General features: G+C 38.2%; 3 protein-coding genes across 5 annotated transcripts in view; all 3 read left to right on the forward strand.

The window, feature by feature from the left end:
• fras1 (Fraser extracellular matrix complex subunit 1) overlaps positions 1–9,816 on the forward strand; it is a 112,826-nt gene extending 103,010 nt beyond the window's left edge. The window contains exons 59-74 of the mRNA XM_084114759.1: positions 15–220; positions 335–491; positions 722–922; positions 1,058–1,245; positions 1,978–2,253; positions 2,460–2,692; positions 2,990–3,150; positions 3,677–3,891; positions 4,022–4,172; positions 4,316–4,423; positions 4,556–4,715; positions 4,803–4,919; positions 5,139–5,305; positions 5,386–5,591; positions 7,499–7,645; positions 7,897–9,816. Of these exons, the coding sequence (XP_083970885.1) occupies positions 15–220; positions 335–491; positions 722–922; positions 1,058–1,245; positions 1,978–2,253; positions 2,460–2,692; positions 2,990–3,150; positions 3,677–3,891; positions 4,022–4,172; positions 4,316–4,423; positions 4,556–4,715; positions 4,803–4,919; positions 5,139–5,305; positions 5,386–5,591; positions 7,499–7,645; positions 7,897–8,472 (3,269 nt within the window). The 3' untranslated portion in view covers positions 8,473–9,816. The remainder of the gene's footprint in view (positions 1–14; positions 221–334; positions 492–721; positions 923–1,057; positions 1,246–1,977; positions 2,254–2,459; positions 2,693–2,989; positions 3,151–3,676; positions 3,892–4,021; positions 4,173–4,315; positions 4,424–4,555; positions 4,716–4,802; positions 4,920–5,138; positions 5,306–5,385; positions 5,592–7,498; positions 7,646–7,896) is intronic.
• Positions 9,817–11,058: 1,242 nt separating this feature from the next.
• On the forward strand, positions 11,059–14,607 carry anxa3a (annexin A3a). Its single transcript, XM_084113128.1, has 14 exons — positions 11,059–11,398; positions 11,715–11,747; positions 11,832–11,882; positions 11,972–12,059; positions 12,215–12,309; positions 12,387–12,500; positions 12,657–12,747; positions 12,832–12,911; positions 13,003–13,059; positions 13,421–13,514; positions 13,612–13,707; positions 13,804–13,862; positions 13,960–14,082; positions 14,419–14,607. The coding sequence occupies exons 1-14, from the start codon at positions 11,294–11,296 to the stop codon at positions 14,476–14,478; spliced, it is 1,146 nt and encodes a 381-aa protein (XP_083969254.1). The 5' UTR covers positions 11,059–11,293; the 3' UTR covers positions 14,479–14,607.
• Positions 14,608–19,707: 5,100 nt separating this feature from the next.
• Positions 19,708–22,062, forward strand: part of bmp2k (BMP2 inducible kinase) — a 44,693-nt gene continuing 42,338 nt past the window's right edge. For all 3 annotated transcript variants that reach the window (XM_084114760.1, XM_084114761.1, XM_084114762.1), the window contains exon 1: positions 19,708–20,763. In XM_084114760.1, coding sequence (XP_083970886.1) covers positions 20,619–20,763 — 145 coding nt within the window. In that variant the 5' untranslated portion in view covers positions 19,708–20,618. The remainder of the gene's footprint in view (positions 20,764–22,062) is intronic.

Raw genomic sequence — 22,062 nt, forward strand, 5'->3', positions numbered from 1 at the left:
CTTTCTTCTTATAGTACCTAGCATGCAGTTTGAGAAGCTGGCGTATACCGTAAAGGAAAAAGATGGTGTCCTGCACATCCCCATTTTTAGGACAGGAGATCTGTCCTATAAGTCTTCCGTCCGATGTTTCACACGTACAATGTCCGCCATGGTAATGGACGACTTTGAGGAGAGGAGAAATGCAGACGATTCTAGGATCACCTTTCGAAAAGGGGAGAAGGTACGATAAATATGTTTTGTCATTAATTCTTTTATAATCACTTCAGAAATGTTTACTTTGAAACAAAAGAATGATGGACAAGGAATTTTAAAACCTATTGCTTACTATTGGCAGGTGAAGAATTGTACTATATTGATTCAAGATGACTCAGTGTTTGAGCCTGAAGAGGAGTTCCAGGTCCACCTTGGAAGCCCACAGGGTGACCACTGGATTGGAGCCATGATAGGAGTCAACGACATTGTGACTGTGACCATCACAAATGATGAAGATGGTGAGTAGTAAGCGTGTTGCTTGAAACACAATCTTAAACACAAAAATACTAATTTGTACCATTCAAATGTTAAAAGAAAGCTTTGGTAGAGCTTGGCAACAGGAAGCCATGGATTAAATTCTCAGGGTGATAGAATGTATAGCTTGATTGCACTGTAAGTTGCATTGTATAAAAGTGTTTGCCAAATGCATATATGTAAATGTAAAAAAAGTGCACATCATGCTTTTCAGCACCTACGATTGAGTTTGAACAAGCCTCATACCAAGTTCGTGAGCCCCCTGGTCCAGATGGAATCGAGGTTTTGAATATCAAGGTAATTCGTAAAGGAGACCTTGACCGCACCTCCAAGATCCGATGCAGCACAAGGGATGGATCGGCACAATCAGGTGTAGACTATAACCCCAAGAGTCGAGTCCTTAAGTTCAGCCCTGGTAAGTCATATATTTGTTTTTTTATTTTTTAGTATTTATTTTTTAGTTTTTTATAATAAAAAATATAGTATACCTATATACCTGTATAGTATACCTTCATTCTAATCAATGATAAAAATTCTGTTGTGTCCTCAGGTGTGGACCACATCCTGTTTAAGGTAGAGATTCTGTCCAATGAGGACAGAGAGTGGCATGAGTCTTTCTCATTGGTCCTTGGTCCAGACGATCCTGTTGAAGCTGTGCTTGGAGAGATTACCATGGCAACAGTCACAATCCTAGATCAGGAAGCTGCAGGAAGTCTCATCCTTCCAGCCCCACCCATTGTAAGAGATGTACAGTAAATGCTTGTGGGATTGATATTTAGAATATCAAAATCTGAATACTTGTCAGTTCGATTAAAATGTTTAATTGCACACTACCGTTCAAAAGTTTGGGTTCTGTAAGAACCCTTCTTTCTTTTTTGTAAAGTCTCTTATGCTCACCAAGGCGGCATTTATTTGATCAAAATCAAAACAGTATTCCAAAAAAAAATTCCAATAAATATATTTTAAAATGTAATTTACTCCTGTGATTTTCAGTGTCACATGAACCTTCAGAAATATTCTTAATATGATGATTTGGTGTTCAAGAAACATTTCATACTGTTACTCATCATTGTTGAAAATGGTTGTGCTGCTTAATATTTTAGTGGAAACTGTAATACAATTTTTTCATTATTTTTGATTAATTGAAAAAGAAATGCAATTATTTGAGATAGAAATATTTTTTCCCCTCAAAATTTCTTCGCAAAGTCTGGAAATTTAAGACATTTGCCTACAATATTGTGACAGATAAGTTAATCACTGCATAGATGTCACAAAAGTCACTTTAGAAATCAGTATGTTATTTCAATATCATTGAACATTCATTTTTTATTATATTCAATTGTACTAATTTATTTATATTTGTCTTGATCCATAAATCTAATATTATAGCTGTGAGATCTCAGAAGTCTTTTGATTTTGAGTCATGCTATTAAAGTCCGGTTTCATGTGGACTTTTGGTTCTCCTCACAGGTGGTGTCTCTGTCAGACTATGACTATATCCAGGAGGTCACTAAAGAGGGCAGTAAGAAGTCTCCATCGCCAGGATATCCGCTGGTCTGTGTGACTCCCTGCGACCCCCATTACCCCAAATACTCAGTCATGAGAGAGCGCTGTGAGGAGGCAGGCATCAACCAGACCTCTGTCCACTTCAGCTGGGAGGTAGCAACTCCTACAGACACCAGCGGAGCACGGTCACCCTTTGAGACAGTGACGGATAACACACCTTACACCACAGTCAATCACATGGTTAGTCTGTTGTTTTCTTTAGAATTGTTTGTCATAGATAGAATATTACAATTGTTTTTAATCTAGCCATTACCTAAAACTTCTAATTACTGCAATCAGTAGTCATATTTAATATGCATATGTTCATATGTAATATGATCTGGAAGCATTTTCACTTTTTGCAGCTTTTAAGTTCCTGTAGTTAAATAAATAATTTTGCTACACAGGTCCTGGACAGTATCTATTTCAGCAGACGCTTCCATGTGCGTTGTGTAGCTCAGGCCAGAGATAAAGCTGGGCATCTGGGAACTCCACTGAGGAGCAACATTGTCACTATTGGCACTGAGGGATCGATATGTCACACCCCCGTCACCACAGGAACCGCTCGAGGCTTCCAGGCTCAGTCCTTTATAGCCAGTCTAAAATACCTGGATGTCAAACACAAAGAGCATCCAAACAGGTCAGAAGAGACTTTTTGTAAGCAAGTTATGTTATGTTACAGACGTAACAGACAGATTCCAGTCGATTTTTTTGAGAGACAGGGTTTCGATTGAAACCGCAGCTGTTAGGTTTGTAGAGCTCTACATCATTTTTGCCTCTGGGCAAAACAAGATCAAAATGAATTTATATGTTTGAAAAAATAAGCCTGTCAAGACAACTGCAAATCCAAACCAATACATTTTCCAACCTATGTTCAGTACTTCAAAGAAGAAAATAGCATTTTATAAAGTTTTTCTTTCTTTTTTTCTCTGAACAGGATCCATATCTCAGTGCAGATCCCTCATCAGGATGGAATGCTTCCATTGGTGTCCACCATGCCTCTGCATAACCTACACTTCCTGCTCTCCGAGTCTATTTACCGTCAGCAGCACGTCTGCTCCAATCTGGTCACACTTAAAGACCTACATGGCATTTCTGGTGAGAGTAGCTGCATACTACAGTAGACCAGATCAGATCAAAGCAGATACAAACTAATCTTATCCAACTGTTTTAATATAAGAATGGACGCAGTCGTCTTTAACTTAAACGTGCAAGGCTTCCAGTATCTGCCGCTTCCAGTTATTTTAACTGTTATGCTGCTTTATGTTGCAAACTGGTATTTGTATTCATATTATTTTAATTTAGTATCATAACCATAAATACCCTGGTTTGTAGTGCAATTAGTTTTACCATTTACTGCACTTTATTCTTCTAGTTATTTACTTATGAATCGAAAGTCTCGCTCATTCACTGGAAATAGCTTACTTCTGTGTTGAAAAATAAGGTTAATATTCTACATGAAGTAGTTGGCAAAATTGCCTTCTCCTATGATGTAGAATTATTGGAATTATCTTTACAGAAGAATGCTTTAATATGGAGTTAAATGTAAAATATAAGAATTATATATATTGAGAATGCAAACATATTTTTCAACTCTGAAAACACGTTGTAAATTCTCACCCAGAAACCGGCTTCTTGGATGACGTGTCATATGACAGCATATCCCTGGGCCCTGGATATGACCGTCCATACCAGTTCAACCCCGGTGTTCGAGAACCCAGAACCATCCAGCTATACAAGCATCTCAATCTGAAAAGCTGCATATGGACATTTGATGCATATTATGACATGACAGAGCTTATCGATGTATGTGGAGGATCAGTAGCTGCTGACTTTCAGGTTCGTTTGAACACATGATTTGCATTTTGCATCACAAATTATGTACAAATATTCCTGTCTAGCTGAAATCTGATGTGGCAGATTAAGTCCATACAGCAATTCAAATGAGTGTGTGGTTGCATTTTTGCAGGTCAGAGATTCGGCTCAGTCGTTCCTGACTGTTCAGGTGCCGCTCTATGTGTCCTACATCTATGTGACGGCTCCTCGTGGATGGGCCTCCCTGGAGCACCACACAGAGATGGAGTTCTCCTTCTTCTACGACACAGTCTTATGGAGAACAGGTACATGTAGTTTCATCAACAGACCCAAAACCATTGGACAAACTCAGGAACAATCTGTGTTGTATTACCTGATGTCATCATCTAACTGTGTTAATGTTGCAGCTGATGCTGACTGATTGCTTATGAATGTCTCTTTACTCTAGGAATTCAGACAGACAGCGTGCTGTCAGCTAGATTACAGATCATTCGGATATTCATTAGGGATGACGGACGACTGGTGATTGAGTTCAAAACCCATGCCAAGTTCAGAGGTCTGTAGTCTGTGTTATTTGTTTGCACAGACCGCGTTTTTCTATTCCACTCCACTACTTTGCCATTGTTTTTCTAGACGGATGCGTTTGACCGAATTTTGAGTGAGTGATAAAACTTTCATGTCCCTCTAGGTCAATTTGTCCCTGAACATCATACCCTCCCTGGACAGAAGTCTCATCTGATGGCTCCAGATCACTTGGGGGGCATTGAATTTGACCTGCAGCTGGTGTGGAGCGCACAGTCCTTTGATTCACCCTACCAGCTCTGGAGAGCCACAAGCTCCTACAGCAGGTGAGCAGCGTGAAGTCTAATGCTGTCACATCAACAAAGTGTACCTACCTTAATGCCACTGACCGTGCGCTTGCTGTTGTGCTCTAGGAAAGACTACTCTGGAGAGTACACAGTCTTCCTCATCCCCTGCACAGTACAGCCAACACAGGCATGGGTTGACTCTGGGGATAAGCCTCTTTCCTGCACGGCCCATGCTCAAGAGAAGTATGTTACCATGGAGCTTTTCCATTGATGACTCCTTGCGGGCTCTTAAATGACTTTTTGTGTTGAAGATGTTTTTTTCTGAGCTGAGCCAGCAGGGTTTAAAGATATTGCAGTTGTCATCCACTTTTACTGGTTTCATCAGACGCAGACTGTTTGTGTGAGTCAACAAGAGTATTCATCAACGTGCAAGGGCTTGTAACACTCTCTTTCAATCAATAGGTTCCTGCTGCCCATCGCCTTCCAGCAGACCAACCGCCCTGTTCCTGTGGTCTACTCGCTGAATACTGAGTTCCAGCTTTGTAATAACGAGAAAGTCTTTTTAATGGATCCTGCTCTCGCAGACATCTCCGTGGCTGAGATGGACTATAAAGGAGCCTTTTCGATGGGTAGAATTAGCAAATCAATGAAAATTTAGGATTATTGCCACCATTATGCGTTCCTTTATTCATTGTTTGATATTACGCAGGTCAAACGCTTTATGGTAGAGTACTGTGGAATCCTGACCAGAACCTGAATTCAGCCTACAAGCTGCAGCTGGAGAAAGTATATTTGTGTACGGGACGGGATGGCTATGTGCCCTTCTTCGACCCCACAGGCACCCTGTATAACGAAGGCCCTCAGTATGGCTGCATTCAACCGAACAAGCACCTCAAACACAGGTTCCTGCTTCTGGTATGTGTCTATTGTAACAAACCCAGACCAGTTTAACCGGTCTAACAAGATTCACTTGGTGTTGTTGTTTTAACTGAAATACTTTTGTCGATGGAAATGTTCAAGTGATATTTTGAAGATCAAACTCTTTTTGTATACCTTGGAATTAATATTGAGACGACAGCTGTAATACGATTTTACAGGGGAAAGTTTTAAAGTTGCATCTAAAATAAGTGAAAAGGTGGACAAATGATGGCAACCAGGGCCGTTTGAAGGAATTTGGGGGCCTCAAGCAAAATGGACATGGAGGCCCCCCCAATACCCCCCCCCCACACACACACACCCCAATACCCCCCCCACACCCCCCACCGCAGCATAGCCATAGTTCACACACACTTTATATAAAGAAAAAATGTTTATAGTGCAAATACTGCAGTTGCATACTGTGCATAAAATTTTGAACATTTTCAACAATTGAACATTTGCAGTAACCTTGAAGTAACTGTTGATATTATAATGTCATATTTGCATAAACTGTCACTACAGAAGCCTATATCCCGACACTAGCACATTAAGATAAGCTATGAAAAAATCATGTTCCTCTGCCACTTTCTGGTTAAATGATGTTAATAATGCCATTGGCAACGATCAATTATTAACTAAAAGAAAATATACAGTTTATCCATTTTCAGTAAGCCCTGTGATCAGGACCCAGACGCCAAGCATATACATAACGTATGATTTAAATAACTGTATATTATATATTACACTCTATATTATTTATTACAGTGGGTAAGATTTTCTTGAAAGAAGTCTCTTATGCTCCACATGGCTGCATTTATTTTAAATACCAAAAAAATCAGTAATATTGTGAAATTTTATTACAATTTAAAGGTAGGGTATGGGATTTGCAAAACGGCTGGCAGATTTTGAAAATACACAACTCACATGGTCCTACCTTCTTTCCTCCAACGCTGGCCCTGACTCCACCCATTACTCTCTCTCTGTCTCTCCGCGAGGGGGATGGGGGGAGGGGGGTATGATTGACGAGTTTTTCGAGTCCTGCCCGTTCAACAGATGATTAAATTGCTTAATTTTCATTTCAGTGCTTCTAACTCAGTGGCTGTAAGTGGGTTAGGAATAGGATTTCAAGTGATTTTGAAAAAATTGACAAAAAAGAGAATCACATACCCCACCTTTAAAATAACTATTTTCTATTTTAATATATTTTAAAATGTAATTTACTCATGTGATGCAAAGCTGAATTTTCAGTAGCCATTTCTGCAGTCTTTAGTGTCACATGATCCTTCAGAAATCATACTATGCTTATATGCTATGCATACATTTCATGCTGATTTGCTGCTCAAGAAAGGCACTCAAAGCAAAGCTCTTGCGTCGCTACATAAAATAGAGGTTAAACCAGTGGAGTCACATGGATTACTATTATGAAGTCTTTACTACCTTTTTGGGGCTAGAAAGTGGTAGTTGGGTAGCTGTCAATGGAGGGACAGAAAGCTCTCAGATTCCATTAAAAAGATATTTTTTGTGATATTTGTGTTCCAAAGATTTGTGAATGAATGTCTTGCGGGTTTGGAATGACATGAGGGCGAGTAATTTTTGACAGAATTTTCATTTTTGGGTGAACTAACTCTTTAAAGCTTCCACTAAGAAAGATAATCTGCCAAGACAAATATGGCAACAACATTACAATAATATTAATGTTACAATATCCTCTGAGGTAATTTTCAGTTCAGACAATAACTGTGACACAAGAGGACGCCAGTTCCGGTTAAGCGGGATGATATATAGCATTGCCATAGGTGACAGTGAATATTCTGAAATAATAGATAATAGGATGCCATGATTGACCAATCAGAATGAAGTATTCCAGAGAGCCACGTAATAATTGTAAAAAATGTATCGCATAGGACCGGAAGCAGCCTGATGTTTGTGACCGCTACTTCCACGATGTTCCCTTTGAGGCCAACTTTGCATCTGACATTCCTGACCTCCAGTCCTTGTCTGCGATGCCAGGTGTAGACGGCTTCACAATGAAGGTTGATGCCCTTTATAAGGTCAGTGGCTGTAAGATTCTCCCAAAAAGTCAAACTGTTAAACAGACCTTCTCTTTGACACATACTAGAAATCTTGGCAAATGTCAGAGCCAAAGCTATTCAATTGTACCCTTCAGGGAAATGCCTTAATCTATTTGTTTAGAGAAAGTTGCCAGACTAACAGTCTGCCATGACTATAGGGAACTTGATTAAAGTACAAGAGCTTTTTATTTTTGCGTTTATAAAAAATCCTATTTGTTGCATTTCTTCAGGTTGAGGCTGGGCACCAATGGTACCTCCAGGTCATCTACGTTATTGGACCCGATTCCATTTCTGCTCCCAGAATCCAACGCTCAGTGACCTATGAGCTCAAGCGAAGCCGGCGAGATCTGGTGGACCGTTCAGGTCGCCTAATGCTGGATGAATCCCTGATCTACGACAATGAAGGTGACCAGGTGAAGAATGGCACCAACATGAAGACCTTGAAGCTTGAAGTGGAACCATCGGGCACCTTCAATCCCCAAATGGGAGGATCCATTGGGGGTGGAGTGGCAGCTTTTGTCCTACTTTTCTTGGTCCTTCTAGCTTTCTGTCTCATGGTCAGGAAGTGCCGCAGGGTTGTAAAAAAGAGGTCTGAGAAGGAGGTGGAGGATTATCCTCTGAACACGAAGGTGGAGGTCTGCATAGAACGTCTGGAGAAAAACCTTAACAGCAAGCACTGCTCTGTAAGAAACGTCAACGTCCTAAACAAGAACACTGATACTTACAAGGTCAATGGGGTCAAGGTCAAACAGGTCAATCTGGAGGTCAAACTCCACAACAACCTGAATGACGGCACTGAAGTCTGACCTTCTAGAATATTTGAGACGAAAAAAAAATCATTTTCTATGAATATTTGTAATAATGACATATGATGTTAATGTATTTTTGTATGACCATGAGGACAAAAGGGAAAGTATGCTTGCCAGCTATGCAGTGTAAATCATTTCACAACTGAGCTACCTCAAACATAAATGAACAACGCATAATGGTGTCTTTAGATCTTATGTTTCCAATCTCAGTTTCAAATCATCGCTGTGTATGAGGATCATACAATGGCTCGGTGGTAGCTCAGCCACTTTGTTTAAATGAATGGAGAGTTTCTATTGCTGCATCTGCTATTTTATCAAATGTAAAAACACATGAAAGTATTAAAGGAAAGATGAGTGCCAACGCTTTGGACCGGGCGAGTGATGTAAATACGTTTATTAAGTGCAATTATCGGATGACATGGTCATCCCTGTATTTTGATCTGGTTTTGATGCTCTGCCTCATTGTGTAATTTACTTTTGGCCTGATGATCACCGGTGTGCCATGTTGATATTTGTCAAGTGCGATTTATTTAATTCCAAATCTGAGTAGACTGCCCAAAGTGATGCATTATTAGTTTGTGTAAACCTTCGGTACTTGCAGACAAGAAACCAAATGTTTCGATTAGCTGTATGATTATATAGATCATAGATTTGATAACCACTATTGATTTGCTGTCAGTCTGCTGACTCCATTTGCTGTAGCATCTTATATTTTCAAACACTGGACAACAAAATGTATTTTTGTTTCATATGACTGCTGTCTGTACTTATATAACCAAACACTACCAAATATCTTTTTTTTTTTTAAAGATTATTCACCTCATGTTATCTTGGATTATTTAGTTTTGTATTAATGTCACATCATGTAAGTCACATGTATTTGTTTTTTTTCACTGTATAGTATGTAAAAAAATCTGTAGTTTTGTATCAAGTCATCCAACATCACATGGTGCTAATTTGATCAAGAATATCCAGAATCGTCAAAGCACTGGGAGTGGAAAGCATGGAAAATACTATGATTATTATTTCATACTGAGTCAAATCTCTCTCTCTCTCTCTCTCTCTCTCTCTCTCTCTCTCTCTCTCTCTCTCTCTCTCTCTCTCTCTCTCTCTTCTCTCTCTCTCTCTCTCTCTCTCTCTCTATATATATATATATATGTTTCTTTCCCTGTTTTTGTAATTTTGTTAAGTTTTGTCCATTGCTAAGTGAGTGCCTATCAGACAAAGGAAAGTTTTGGAGATGTCAGTTTTTGGTGCTATCATTTATGGTGAAATAATCAACATGATGCCTGTACTTGTGCCTTTTTAGCAATAAAATAAATTAATAAACTGAATATACTGAATGATTATTGAATCTATCATCAATTTTAATTTTAGTTGGAGACTTTGATGTAAGTTTTCTTTTGAACTATGTTTAAAATTCATAGCAGCATGTTATTCAAGAAGGGAGGGACTCACTAAGAATCTTTTGAGATCATGACATCATGTCTTAAACCAGACAGAGGACCATATGTCATTTATTAGTTTGTATTACGAAGGGCAAAGACGATTTAAAAGTATACAAAAACTGTTGGTAGCACTAATTCTAAGTGTTGGTTTAATTAGCATAACTTATGATTTGGATATACAACCCTTGGCCAGAAGATTTAAAAAAATAAAAAATAATTTAAACTAATTGCTGCAGTCAATCAGGAATCAGTGATAATATGACAGCATGTATTGTTGTTGAGTCTTTAAAATCTCATTCAATCGTTAACCTTTTTTTTGTGTAGTTACAAATAAAATTGAAAGAGAAAAGTAAATGTGAATGAAATGGATTCATCTACTTGAGTATCTGCAAAGAGCATGCATTAGTAATCGGTGAAAAAAGAATCAAAACTGAATTATGAAAATGTTTGTTTATAGAATCTTCCCAATAAAAAATGGCGGACTTGTGGGTAAGAACAGTATTTTTCCAGCTGTATGGTGTAGGCTACTGTATATGGTTATACCGCAAAGTATAAAAAAATACAAGGTTTGTATTTGAAAGGCAGTTTATTAATACAAACACATAAAACACATAAAAAACACATAAAAATGTATCAAGCCTGTAAGTGGACTATTGACTCAAAACAGTTTCTAATGGAACTTGTTACAACTTCCCCACGTGACAACTAGCCTCCAGTACCCAGAAGCATTTAGATTTGTTTTACTCCCCCTTTTTTTTAGCCAGAGGAGAGGGGTATGGTAGCCTATATACCATTAAAGCCAAAGCTAACTTCAACGTTGTAAAGCAATAGCAGGCATAGGTATAAATCATGCAATCCTTGTGTTCTCCTTGTTGCATTCACAGTTCACACACACACACACACACACACACACACACACACACACACACACACACACACACACACACACATATATATATATATATATATATATATATATATATATTGTGTCACTGTTGTCCTCTTTTCTGTGTTACTATATTCCATGCAAATGAAACTCGTTTATTGGTGATGATGACTGATACAGTAGGCTACAGTCCGTCCTGATTGTCTTAGTGCTTATGACTGCTTGCCCTCCTTCATTTCATGAAAAATTTCCCAGCTGTCTGGGGAAATACTGTATGTAGGCCTACCCTACAGTTTATTGCAGCTAAAATAGAAGCTACAGAGTGAGATTCGTATTAATTTAAGATTCATATTTAAAACATTTTTTTCTCGGTCATAAATGTTGCAATTTGTCTTTTGAATTAAGTGGTAAATTCATATAGCAGCTCGTTGGATATTCATGAAGGGAGAGGCTCAGTAAGAATGCAAGTCTTTCTTTTGTGACGATGCATCATGTCACTCACGCCCTGAGGAAGCAGGTTAAACCAGATAAATTAAACCAGATTGAGGGCCACGTCGTTGAGTGTAAATCTGAATCGCAATTCGCAAAGGTAAGTGCAAATTTAATAAAAGTAGACAAAAATGCAGGTAGCACTTACCGAGGTAAATCTTAATTAGATTCTGATCAACATAATTTCAGCTTTCGATGTACAATCGATGTCCAGCAGATCGAGATACAGAAGTGCGTTGATGTAGTCACATCAGAACTCAGACTCAGAAATCATGATAATTATAGAGTTTTTATCAAAACGTATTTTTCTGTTTAGTCTTTACGATCTATTTCTGAAGGGAAGTCGTTTACCTGTAGCCTATTTAAAAGGAAAGTGAAAATGATTTTGAACTGTATGAATTGTTTTATCTGACTAGAATCCATCAAAAAAAAAAATGGCAGACTTGTGGGTAAGTAAAATCTTAAAGCTATATTCACTCATCCCTGAAGGTGATGTTTAAGTTTGAATTTGAATTTAATTTCTTATGTTACAGGAAGAATTGCAAAGTGTTGCAAATTCTGCTCCCTCTTCATTTACAGCAGCGGTAGGCTATAACAAACAAACAAATATTTTTGCTTCAGCTATTTGTGTTATATATATACAGATTGATTGATTGATTGATTACTCCTTTAGCCAGGGGAAAGGGGTACCATTAAAGCCAAAGCTAGCTTCAACGTCAGTGAAGATGTTGCAGCTCTCCGCAAAGCAATTGAAGGCATAGGTACATATACATACCTGAAGTGCATTATATACTGTATGTAATATGTATATTCATTATGTGTACATGAGTATTTATTTAGGGCGTTGTAGTCTTGTTGTTGCAATCGCTTTGTATATTTTTGAGAATGAATGAGTTATATCACCAAAACTTACCAGGTACAACTGAGAAGACGTTGATCGAGATACTGACCCACAGGAGCAGCAGTCAAAAGCAGGCTATTTCAAAGGCATACCAAGAAACCACAAAGAGGGTAAAATCATACTTAATTGTATGCGTGTGCCATGTTATATGACGAAAATCTATCTAATTTGTTTGTCTTGATCGTAGATTCTTGCAAATGACTTGAAAAGTGACACCCAGGGCAACTTTGAAAGGGTGCTTGTTGCGCTCGCAAGACCTCCTGCAGTCAATGATGCTAAATGGATAATCAAAGCAATGAAAGTAAGTTATATTTCCCAGTTTTTCTTTTGGAATATTTTTTGTTGTTGTTACATTTTATCAATAATCTGAGACAAATTTGAGCTGTATCTATGTGAACATATTTTGCATGTTATTTACCAATGTTTGTACGTATGTTTCATTCATGATGTTCTCCAGGGGGCTGGAACGGACAACAGTATCCTGATAGAAATACTTTCCTCACGGACAAATAAACAAATCAAGGAGCTGTCTGCAGCATATTCTGAGGGTGAGATGAGGCATCTATTGTAGTAACAAAATATGTAAGTTACAAAACGTTGTTATAATTGCTTCTCTTCCCATTGCCCTATAGAAACAAAGAAAACACTGATACAGAACCTTAAGAGTGAAGTTTCAGGACATTTTGGCAAAGCCATCCTTTTGCTTGCTGAGGTGATTAAATACACATGCATAGCAGTTTATTCTAATGAATGCAGATGATACTCTGGAAATTGAAGATATTTTATTCGTCTCTCATTGTAAGGGTGCGAGGGACGAGAGCACCAATGTGAATGCAGATCAGGCTAAAGTGGACGCAAAGGTACAGAAATATCAAAAAAAAAGTTCCCGTTTTATATAATAACAGATCATCCTGTACTGAATTCATTCATTCAAAATACTTTTTCATTAGAATTTCATTGGGTAAAAAATCAGTCTATGGCATAAAAATATAGTATATTTTGTGCTGAATCATGAATTAGGATTTCTCAAGACAGGCTTGATTTAATTTGCTAGTCACAATGCCAAGATATATACACAACTACGCACCTCAATCTCTCACCATTTTGTCCTTATTTTTATAATTAGGCCCACCATGATGGACAGCAAGCCAAAACTTGTAGCAATGTTGAAGATTATGTTTTCTGTGAGATGTATCTACATGTTCTCTGTTTCCTCCAAAGGCCCTCTATCAGGCGGGCGAGAAGAAACTGGGAACCGATGAGTCCAAGTTCATTGAGATCCTCTGTAAAAGGAGCATCCCTCACCTGAGACAAAGTACCAACATAATCATCAATATATAAACACAAGTGTTTCATACTGGAACTGAAATGGCAGGTGTGTTTTAAATATAACTTGACATGTCTGGTTGCAGCAATATTGGAATATAAAAACATCAGTGGCAAGACTTTGCAGAAGAGCATTGAGAAGGAAATGTCTGGAAACCTGGAGGAGCTGCTTGTTGCCATTGGTATATTTTCAATTATGAATGCAAATACATATTAGAATATTTGATAAATGTTTTACCTCTACATATTTTTTTATCATATACACACGTTTCTTATAGTAAAGTGTGTGATGAGCACTCCTGCATACTTTGCTGAAAAACTCTACAAAAGCATGAAGGTACTGCAAGAAACACATTATATTCTATCATTGTGTTTGTACGACACTGATGTTTGTATTAAAAATAGGACTATGTTTTATATTTGTGAACCTGCAGGGAGCAGGTACAGATGAAATCACTTTGACCAGAGTAATGGTCAGCCGTGGAGAGATCGACATGCTGGACATCAGAGCGGAATTCAAGAAGCTCTATCAGAATTCACTCCACAAGGAAATAAATGTGCGTATTCTCTGCTGATATAAATACTTCAGCACAGGTTCAGGTCATCTGCCATCTTTCTTTGAATTGAGTAGTAACTGACCTCCTGATCCTCAGGTTTATTTAATCATGCTCTCAAGAGATGCTAAAATTGATTAATAATATTTTGTCACTTGTGAAAAAGTTCACAAGCACATGAACAAGTGGAGGATTTGACACAATCCGTTCCTCAAATCTGAAAATGAAAATGCAAATGAAACACATTTATTGGTGATGACTGATAGTTTGAATCTGATGTACAGTCTGTCCTGATTGTCTTAGTGTTCATGTGGGTGACTTTGCTCTCCTTCATTTCAGTCTGATGTGTCTGGCAACTATGGTGACTGCCTAAAGATGATTTGTGGAGGAGAAGACTAACCCAGAAATACCACTGAAGACGGCCTGTTTAGTTCTCTCACATTAAGTCGATCCATTGTATCATGTGTGGCAAGTCCTTCGGATGTTAAACTTTAAATCTTTAATAAAATTGTTTTATTTCATACACTACAGAGTGTTTTTACATGCTGTCTGGGCATAATAGTAAGATGATTTATTCCACTTAATCAATGGCCTTCTTTCCATGTCTGTTTCTGTCTCTATTATTTAATTAAATTTACCTGCCATACTTTAATTTCTAAGTATTGATAATGATGGCACAATTTGCCAGATGTAGGCCTAAATGTCATTAAGAAAAAATTATTGAGTGTCTGTTAGACTCCAGTAGCCTTTTTGCTTTATATTTTACTTTCTTAATGGCCTTCCTCTGTCCACATAGCTCCTCATAGTTTTTTTTTTAGTTTTTTTTATTGCAGATTTAGTTAATATTAAATTGTAGCCAGACTTGTAGATAGTGTAAGACCTATCTACCCCATTTTTGACAAAAAGAAAAATCGGACCTCAGTTATTTAACTCAAATATGACAGTAGCCTACTCATGATAATAATAATTATACAAAAATCACTGCTCCCAAAAGTTTTATTAAACATTGCATTTCTCGACAATAAGGACTGCCCGATGCCCGGGGCAGCGTGAACGACACTCGGGACAGTTGACGGACATGATTAGGCAGTAACGTGCACAGTAGAAATAAATCTTAGCGTTGAGCCCTGAACTGTAGGCTATATGGAGATATATGGGTGTTCTTGTGATGTGCACATCGTTGAGTCATCTTTTCAGGGAGTTGCCGCTGATGAAACTTCGCACAGTCAGGGGAGTTGATCTGTATTGAGGTGGAGAAGAGCCTGAGGGAACACCAGATCCTCATTAATCCCATGTAATAATCCCAGACTCCAATTCGGTCCTCTACCTCTCCATCGACCTACATCTGTAGCTATTATCAGATAGTCGTCACATTTGTACGAGCTTTGTATGTATTTCGTTTTACAGCCCTTGACATTTTTCTTTTCTAAATATCCCAATTATAGCTCACGGTTTTCTCGTGTAGATGATCTGGGCACATTTTATATATGATTGTTATCCAAAAATGAACAATATAAAAGTACCTGCTTATTTTGCAATGTTTGACCGTTAGAGGGCAGACAGGACATTTTCATGAACAGTCTAACAGACGTACCTGAGGACCCTCAAAGGGTGTTCAGTCCAGACTGGACTGTCTCAATCTGACGTAATCTTTCTAAACTTTGGAGCTGTGTCCCAATTCGGAAGCGGCGTCCTCCGGAGGTTGCGTTTGAAAGCTGCATACGTCATCGAGGCGGTCTCATTTAAAAAAAGTAACCAAGTATTTTACACCTCACGAGGTTACACAACAGTCAATTTTATTACTGTTACTTTTCTTAAGACATCCTTGATGAAGTATGCAGCCTTCAAATGCAACCTCCGGAGGACGCAGCCTCCGAATTGGGACAGTCTCCTGTTTAAACATGTATTAACTTATAAATTTAATGATGAGTTTCATGTTTGAAAATTATAGGTGGGAGATAAATGTATAGATTATTATACAACAACAATAAAAAAAAAATTAAAAAAATCCAACTCAATTTAAAAAAAAGAAAGAAAAAAAGTCAAACTTATTTGAAAAATATTTAATGCATGCAATTCATTAAATACAAGGAATACAAAAAGTGCTGCATGGGGTGTAACTTCATCTCAATGCTCTTTGGGTGTAGTGATGGTTCCACTTATAAGAAAAACAATCCAAGGCACTCGAGTAATTTGTTTTTAAGAAAAATATAAAAAGCCTTTATTCTTTCATGGCTTAGATTTAAACAGGTGACAAGCTACAGCACAGGCTTTTTATATTTTTCTAAAAACGAATTACTCGAGTGCCTTGGATTGTTTTTTCTTATGCATGCATGCAATCCATTATTTTGCACTTTAGAGTGTAATCTGTAGGCAACTTACTATGCAAAACATCTGCTTCACTTTTCTTGAATAGGGTTGAAAATAGGGCATGACACTTTTTTGAAGACAAATAGACAGTTAAAGGCACAATATGTAGTTATTCGCCGCTAGAGGTCGCCTATTCAAAACAAAGGCGTAGCATGATGACGCCAAGATTGAGCGCGGAATCATGGGAGTTGTTGTCTTCACCTCACAGCTGGTGGAAAAGAATCCGACGGGACTCGGGCAGAAATAATATTCATGGATAAGATTATTAAGATTACTGTAGTATGAAGCAGAGCAGGGCCGAGTGCTGTGGGAGCAGAACGAGGCCGCTGGAGCGATTTCTAATGAGAGATGAGCGCGAGACATGGCTCGAGAGCAGAGGAACTTTTATTATGCCGCAGATGCCGCTTCCGCTTCTTCAGGTCAAGCGTATGTTGGGGTAGCAGCGCTGTTTTATCATTTACATTTGTCTGTTGAAAATTATGTTATAACGTGTTGTTCGCTCGGCGGCTGCTATGAGACACTTGTTGCACGCTGCAGTAAGCTAGATCTATATTAGAATATCATATTAATAAATGCTGGATGGCTTGTGTTGTTAAATGGCATGCAATTAATTTGAAAACATAGTGTATGATGGAGAAAATGCTGCATGTTATAGCCACTTGATAAAAAGTGTTTTTCTCTGAGGCATGTTAAAAAAAACATGGTATTTACGGAAAATCTAGAAAACAAGTGATTCAAAAAATAAGACTAACAGTGTTGAGCTATATAACAATGATTAGTTTTCTGTCTAAATGCATCTAAATTGTTGTTACCTGTGTCCTGGTTAAAATTTCTCTGGATTTAAACATTCTTGGAAACATCTGGGATAATGTAAGTATAAGTCAACAAAATATATAACACTGTTCTAGTGGTTTTTGGATATTTTAATCCCAAAATCATACATATTGTGCCTTTAAAGCTGCAGCAGGCTGCAGCCCATAACTTTTTTTTGTTCAAAACGTACAAAAATTATATATAATGAGCGAGTACATCATGAATCCACTTTCCAAACCGTGTTTTTGTCTTATCCTGAATATACGGTACACATAATAAGTGTTTATATTCTGACTATTTTAGACTGGTTTGGTCGTACCACTGCGGAGTAGCCCAGTACCTGCGTGACTCGTCATAGACATAAACAGAGCTACAATGTTCTTCCGCAAGAGTTCTGCTTATTAACCACTAGAGAGCTAAAAGTTTTACGGACTGCAGCTACAAGCGACTTTGTTGCTGCATGTCGCCAGTGGCTGGTGGTGAGGTCGCTTGTGGGCGTTCTCACTACTGGTTGCCTAGGAATGTTAAATTAAAGGAGGTGATTAAGTAAGGAATAATTGACGACAGGCCGTTGAATTATTAGAAAAATAATGCACACCCGAGGTGGTAATGCGGTCACGACGCGAAGCGGAGTGGCCGTTCACCTCGGGTGTGCATTATTTTTCTAATAATTCAACGGCCTGAAGTCAATTATTCCGCTTATACTACAGTTACCACACCTCGAAACATTGTTCAGATTATGTATTTCAAGACGTTTGTAAAGTTTTTTGTCATTAAAACGCTCTTGTATGTAGGACTAATTTCTTACGCATCTAATCCCCTGCCTCCGTTGCTAATTCCAAAACGTCATTTTAGAGTTAGTAACGGAGGTTTGAGCCACTGATAGCAGACTAATGCTGGGACACACGACTAGCTGACACATTCTCTGACTGTTTTCATCGCAGCATATTTTAAAAACCGACTTTAAACACAGACTGAATGCGCTGAACACGCGTTTGGACATGATAAGTCATAAGAAACAAATAACATTCATAACCGGCCTTAAAGTGTGTCCCCGGCTTTATGCAGTTATTAATGCAGTTATTAGAGAGAGATGTTGCAATAATGAGACAGAAAAGCATGTGCGTCAATATTATTATTTATTTATTAATTCAATTCGTTTTAATTAATTCGTTTATTTATTCTTTTGTTTCTATTATTGCCAGATGACAGTAGCCTAGACTAGCCAAATAAATGAAACACAAAGCCCTTTTAACAAGTAGGCCAATCAATAATTATTTATTTGTTAAATTATCTGCAATAAAAATCCGTGCTGCAGGACTATCCATTTATTTAGCCTATATTCAGTTTAATTTTCTATTGATTATATAGGACTATATACTTAATTTATTAAAATTAAACTGCATGTTTCCATTAATTGTGAAGCTAGACATTGAAAATTGCAGATCAAGCGCATGGGGCTAAATGTTTTTTCTTGTTATGAATTGTATCCTATCTTCCGTTATTACAGTTGACTACGCGAAGTGATATGGAACTGTAATGCGGTCAAGACCTGCCTGGAACTACTTTAGCTGTGCGTTTCCCTGAAAATAATGCACACCTTAGAACGTTCGTCAACCAATCAGATTCAAGCATTCAACGGCCCTGTAGTATAAATGTTAATTATCAACATCATTCAGGTCCCTGATCAATGTTATTTTGTTATTTTCCAACAATAAACATTAAATAAGCAAAATATGAAAAAATATTATATGGAAATGGATTAAATAAATAAGAATGGGTACCTACCATGGACAATTTAACCTAAACTAAGATGTCACTCAGTAGAGGCTAGATATTTTGGACCAAATGATGGTATGTAGTTATAATGCCATATTTCCCATAAATAAAAGAAAAAAAAATGTTGTTGTTTTTTTTTTCTTACAATATTTTGAATGGTTGAACTTGAGAAATATAGTCGACACTACAATTTGTTTAATAACTGAGAAAATGTAATGAGATTTATTTGTCATGCCAGATCCCACCATGCTGTACAAAAGTCCACATAATGGACCCCTTGAACATCATTACAAAAAATTAAAAAAATAAATGAACGTGATATTTTGGTAATAGTCGATATTGCTAATTAGTTTTCTCATTTAATCCACATTTTAAGGGCAAGCTACTTTTCAAGTCAAGTTAATTGTATACTAAAAAATAGTTTATCCAATAATTCTCACAACAACAAAACGTTGGATTTGTGCATCTGATGCTTAAAAACTGTAGGACAGAAAAGTGTACAGTATTCGTGGAATGTGCCAGTTGAACTACATCAGCACCTCACACACTCCCAATCCATTCACATCTTTCAACGGACTAACACATTGGTTAATATCTTTATCAAGCAAACTGATAAATAAAGCGCGGGCAGAGACAGTCATCCGTGCCATCCCATCAGAGAAGAGCATCCACAGAACGCGTCACGCTCACACCAATCATGACAATAGGAAGAAATCGGACAAAACAAGTTCGGTTGTCAGACAGTCGGATTGGGCGATAATAAACCTCCCACCAATTCTCCGGCGAGTCACGAGAGTTCGAACTTTATCAGTGTGACGGGGGACTTCCAGAGCACGAGGAACCGCTCTGCCGTTTAAAAAGAAACAACATACGCTGTTCACAACACCAGAAACGTTCGGCCGCACGGAGGTTTTCGGGATTCTTTTATAGTAACGTTAGTACTTTTTACTATGATACACGGTGTCCTCTTCAAGCAGATAGAGGAAGCCAATCAGCTAGCGAGCTGGCTAACTAAACTATCCAAAGGGGAAGTGGCAGCAGTCATCGTTTAATAGTTTCGCTAGCGTAGCCTCCGCCTAACACACCCACTTTCTGCCTATTTAATTGTTGTTCACATTGGTGTCAGATAACCTGGACTTCAACCAATTTAAGCTTTCGACTGAACACAAAAGCATGCTTTGGCTAAACAGAGCGTTTCGCCGTTGTTAGCCAGTTAGCGAGGCGAATGGTCTCTCCAGCTCCCGCACAGGCTCGCTAGCCAGCCGAAACTGGAGTCGGCCTGAAAACACAGCAGCGTGGACGTTATCACTCGTGCTGTTGTCACTCATTAACGACGAAACGCTTGCCCTGACGGTTTACTTCTATGCAGTTTCTTCATCGGGCTTTGGGGGAAATAAGGAAGCATTCAGCTACGCCTTTCTGCGTCCCTCGAGCACTGAAGTGCCTGGCGCATCTCGGGAGAGCAGCTCTCTCAGCATGCTGGACAGAAGAGCGGAGATGAGCAGATTGGCGTTTTAATCGTCTTTGGCTTGATTGGAACTGTCCGTTTGGGGAAGACGGGAACACAAGAGGCAAGAATGAAGAAGTTTTCGCGTATGCCGAAGTCGGAGAGCGGAGGTCTCGGGGGTGGGTCTGGATCTGGTACTGGAAGCAGCAACTACATCGGGAAGGTGTTTGCTGTCGGTCGATACCAAGTGACGGTGGAGGAGCTGATCGCTGAAGGTAATGGATGCATTTGTTTAGGCCAGTACAAATGAATGGCAAAACCTACTGGTGAAGTGTATAAGAGCCCCCCAAACCCCACACACATCTGTTTTATAGAGCAATGAGCAATTCAGAAAGAATGGTCTGGACTGGCTGTTTACTGCAGGTTGTACTTCGCCATATCAACGCTTTAAACAGTAATGTAGCTCCTTGCCTTGAAAAGAGGAAGTAGTTTGGTGCTTGTCCTTCCCAGAAATTGATAGAGAGATTATGCTTCCATATTATCTCATGTAATTTCTTCTTGGCTATGTCGCGGTTACTGATCACATGGTTTTGGATCAGGAGGTCTGGCCTGGGGCTGGGCTGATCCAAATCTTGCCCTAATGTTTGTCACTGCAAACCAAACAAAAAGAAGAAATGGCCTTCTTAATAATTTTGTCCTTGTTAAACTTCAAGCACAAGAGTTTAGTGAAGAGCTCAGGACCAAACTTTAAATTGTTTTATTGCCACGCAATTACTACACTTTGCCATGGCACAAAAATATATTGAGGTAGTAAACCAGTTATACTGTTATTTTACATAGCTTTTTAGAATTAAGAGATTTAAGTAGTCTGATGTTATAAACATTGTATTGTTGCACTCTTATCTTCCTCAGTTGTTGGACATTAGTTAATGGCATGTTCAACTGCTAAGTTCAGTATATCCCAGTGGTTAGTCTGTTTTAGTGTTTTGCTCAGCTTTATCTAAAATGTAAAATACTTCATCATTCTCACAGTTCTGTCATGTAATGTGAGTGACTAATACTAGAGCAAGCGTGTTTGTTTCCCATGCAGATGTTGTCAGTTCTGTGAGTTTCACTGAACAGCAACTTGGCAGCCCTAAACTTGCTGACTGGACACAATTATTTAATTTGCCTTAAGTGCAAAAGTTCACTCTCACAAACAACAACTGTTGAGTTTGAAGTGCTTTTATTCTTACTTTCTCATTGATTTGTTTTATTTAATGTTGTTTTTTAAATATAAACTTGTGCTTTATCAAATGGTTTTATCCTTAAAATTGAATTTGTCCATTTGCACAAAATGACAACACAAGCTCGAGCCTATAGACTTTCTTCTATGGAGCTCAAAAGGAGATTATGACAGTCTCAGTCACTTTCCACTTTTATTTAATGGAAAAAGATGTGGTAAAAATGGATGAAAACTGAGAGATTCTGCATAACATCTTTTGTATTCCACAAAACAAATTCATGTGCTTCTGAAAATGACAGAATTTGTATTTTTATGGAAAATCACATCCACATTATCTGCATGCTGTTCA

Source organism: Abramis brama (genome assembly GCF_963993115.1).
Source record: "Abramis brama genome assembly, chromosome: 5".
In the NCBI taxonomy this organism is placed as follows: Eukaryota; Metazoa; Chordata; class Actinopteri; order Cypriniformes; family Leuciscidae; genus Abramis; species Abramis brama.

Bases quoted from the DNA above. Each gene is read 5' to 3' on its own strand.
- anxa3a (XM_084113128.1), top strand. From the start codon at position 11,294: ATGCATCATGTCACTCACGCCCTGAGGAAGCAGGTTAAACCAGATAAA. The intron at 11,883-11,971 runs GTAGGCTATAAC...TTACTCCTTTAG, and splicing joins CCTCTTCATTTACAGCAGCG to CCAGGGGAAAGGGGTACCAT. The intron at 13,515-13,611 runs GTACCAACATAA...GTCTGGTTGCAG, and splicing joins CATCCCTCACCTGAGACAAA to CAATATTGGAATATAAAAAC.